Source organism: Aplysia californica, unplaced genomic scaffold, assembly GCF_000002075.1.
Source record: "Aplysia californica isolate F4 #8 unplaced genomic scaffold, AplCal3.0 scaffold00358, whole genome shotgun sequence".
Lineage (NCBI taxonomy): Eukaryota > Metazoa > Mollusca > Gastropoda > Aplysiida > Aplysiidae > Aplysia > Aplysia californica.
The window spans coordinates 35,103-38,539 of NW_004797628.1; the positions used below are offsets into that span (position 1 = coordinate 35,103).

The 3,437-nt window shown below is 38.1% G+C and overlaps 1 protein-coding gene across 1 annotated transcript in view; it reads left to right on the forward strand.

Annotated features, from left to right (window-relative positions):
• Nucleotides 1-1,932: 1,932 nt before the first annotated feature.
• Nucleotides 1,933-3,437, forward strand: part of LOC101845482 (protein boule-like) — a gene marked incomplete at its 5' end in the record, with an annotated part of 15,680 nt that continues 14,175 nt past the window's right edge. Inside the window, 3 exon segments of the mRNA XM_005103079.2 lie at nucleotides 1,933-2,052; nucleotides 2,832-2,923; nucleotides 3,364-3,421. Coding sequence (XP_005103136.2) covers nucleotides 1,933-2,052; nucleotides 2,832-2,923; nucleotides 3,364-3,421 — 270 coding nt within the window.

The following is a 3,437-nucleotide window of genomic DNA, read 5'->3' on the forward strand; positions in this document are numbered from 1 at the left end:
CGCAGAGGTGAACAACTTGTGTTTCGCGCGCTCATATGACCTTAGCAGTTGCGAGCGCCGTAAAACCTTATACTACTAACTAAATAAATAATAATACCTGTGTACCAACCCTCAATGACAGTACGGTTAGCCCCAGGCAATCATGGGAAGTGTGGGAAAAGCAATTCTTTCATAAAAGTAACAATATCTAACACAGCAACTCCTCTCGGTGTTGGGTGTTGTAGGCCGTATGCAAAAGCTCACTGCCTGGCAACTGTTGTCTAGTGAAACCCATAAAAAGTTGGAGCATTTTCTTACCTCGTTCTCGCGGAACACAGCCAAGGCACAAGACCGGAAACAAAACATGTGGGCGAGGTTTTCATGCAATAATTGTCAAAATTAAATTCAGCTGTACAAGTACAATTATTTCTAACTACAATACATGTAATTATAACAATTGTACAATTAATTCCAATTGTACAACTAACCTCACAGATGCACACAACTCTCACTACAGTACGCAATTAAACAGCTCAAGACTAGAGAACCCTGCACATTACTGTATTTTCAGAACAAACCTAGACACCATAAACAAATTACGAAAGACTCGTCAAACCCTTCAGCCTCGGAGGCCTTGACGACCTTAAAAACATACACTTTTAACAGAATGTCAGAGACCCGAAGGAAATATTTTAGATGCAAAAAGTTGTAAGATGTTTTCCGTCGTTGATCCCAACAGAATCCTTGATTTTATAAAGGCCACTGGCCTTAATGGAAAATTGTGAATAACATTAAAATTGTTAATATTATTTTACAAATTATTTTTAATTAAAATTTATTTACATCAATTTGTATTTTAGCCTTTTAACGGAGGTGTTGACCAGAATTGGGCTGTGCCGTGAACTGTTGCGAATGGAGCCAACTTTTTCGCGCACTCATATGACCTTATGCAGTTGCGAGCGCTGTAAAACTTACCAATAAAAAAAGATGTTCTGTATCAGTGTAATATGTGTATGTGTTTTTATGTATTTTTGTTTGCCGTTGTAAACCAAATTGCCCTTCTGGGATCAATAAAATTGTGATTTATTAATTTATTTTTATTCAGTCCACCTCAAGCTGCCCCAAGGAAAGCCAACAGGAGCAGCCTTACTTTGCACTGAATACTGACAAGCTAGAAGATCATGGCTCTATAGCTCCAAGAGGAATAACAGCAGAAAGACACTGCTAAGAGAAATAATTATCATGAAATTCCTTGTTCAGTTTATTTTATTTATATAAGATTCATAAGACCCTGTTATTGTTATGAGATACTAGAATTATAATTGTGTGTACGGTATGTATCTTTACTCTTGAGCGTGTATGAATATATGTCACCCCCTGTGGAAGTTATCTCTGCTCTCCGGGGTTCCTAGTTTTGTGTTTATGCGAACCTTGTGAATACAATTGAAATTTTAGTGATAACTGTCACCTCCTTTGTGGGATGTGTGTGTGTTTTCATTAATACTCAGAAGAAATCTGACTTTTATGAAGGATTCCCTAGTCTATGTATGTCCAGAGTTGTTGAAAAAGTGGTGGAAAAAAGTAGAAAGACCTTACTCGTAGTCATGGGCACTAATATTTGGGGAAGAGTTAAGGGGAAACTGTTGATGATAATCAAAGGGAAAAGGTAGCCTATTGCAACTTAGTTAAACCTATATCATTTCACCATTTTTAAGTTCTTGAGGTGCAGTTGAATAGTTGCTCAAACAATACAGAGAAACTTCACAAAGTTGCGCTTCAAGTGGCCAGTCATGAGCAGAGGGAAAATCTCAAAATGCTCTTCAATTGACCCATCAAGTTTTACACATTTCAGTCACCCCCCAAACATCGCTCACCCAGTGCTACCTGTCCATAGGGTATGAATCGGTGAACTTGCTATTTCTTACTCTCAATTTTTAAATTTTTTTCCCCCAGTCTTCAGCTGATGGATCTCCTGTGACTACCCCAAGTTCTACTCCTTTGACTGGTGGCCATGCACCAAAATATGGAACCATAATACCAAGTCGAATTTTTGTCGGTGGGATTGCCGCAAACGTAAGTTTTAACTATTTTTCAAGATTTCTGCCCATGTCTTGTTAACGGCTTTCCTGCTGATGCTCTAGATTTTACTTACCGATCAGCATGTTCACCCTCATTTTCTAGTGGTCCTACAGCTGTGCATCCTACTGTTATTGCCCCTGGTCCCATAAATGTGAGCAAGTGTTTGCGCATAAGTCTGTTTGTGTTTGTACTGAGAAATTTTCTTAAAGTTTCACAAGTAATAGTGTCTGTATTATTGGGTTATTTTGTTACATCCAGTGAAATTTTAACTGAAAATGCTGTGCCTGACATCTTTAGTCTCTAAGAAAGGATCCAGGAAACAACTTCTCCATCTTTCTATGAATTGAAGTTTTCATGCATTTGAAATGAGCTTGTTACACAAGTGACAAACATTTCATGGTGAAATTGATTTGAATTGAGGCGTTTCAAATCAAGTAGGTGATCAGAAGGATGCGTTTATTTAAACGAGTTTGAAACTGGATGGTATTTTTCCCTTTCAAATCATATGGGTAAATCATCTTCTCCCTCCCCCCCCCCCCAACGTAATTTGTACAATTTTAGAATGGTCATTTGTGTAAGTGCGACTCATCACTGTAACTTGGTATGAGTCTTGGGGAATGTTCCAGAAGGATTGTTTATAAATTTTGTTCTATTTTGTCAAGGAAGTCCTTTTTTATGGACACTGAAAAATACGATTTAATTTATATTGACTATTCAGGTACCAGTATGGTATTTGCCTGAAGCTCGCTATAATTTTTTTTTTATTTCTAAAGACTACAGATGCAGAGCTGAAACAATATTTTTCTGCGTTTGGTGCTGTGAAGGACACAAAAATCATAACAGATCGAGCTGGAGTATCAAAAGGGTAGGTTCTCCCCCCCCAGCACTCCATGGACATGTTGGTATTGCTTGAATCTGTAGGGTGTAATGGAGGAGGAAGTCAAATTGTCTTAAGGATCACTGTATCGGATGTCTCATTGTCTCATTGCAGAAGATTGGGCCGCTTTTCTTCTTTCTGCGTGTGGATTATAACCACGTCCCATGTGGTTTATAATCACATGTGTTCTGTGTCTCTGTTTTCCTAGTTACCAACTTGTGACAAGTAAATTAATGATTGAGAGCAGAGGTTAGATTTTTGAGTTTCTTGCATTTGTTTTAAGCTCGTACAGTGCATTGGGGTCCCCCCGCCACCCTTATAGAATTTACACATTGGTGCTATAGATGAGATTGTGCAGAGCTGCAGTCCTTTTGAGTTAAAATTGTGGGCTTGTCTGATAATATTTAGTTCATCTTCTTTTGCTTCAGATATGGCTTTGTCACCTTTGAAAGTCAAGAAGATGCTGACAGAATCATAAAAAAAGAGGTAGGCGTGTTATATA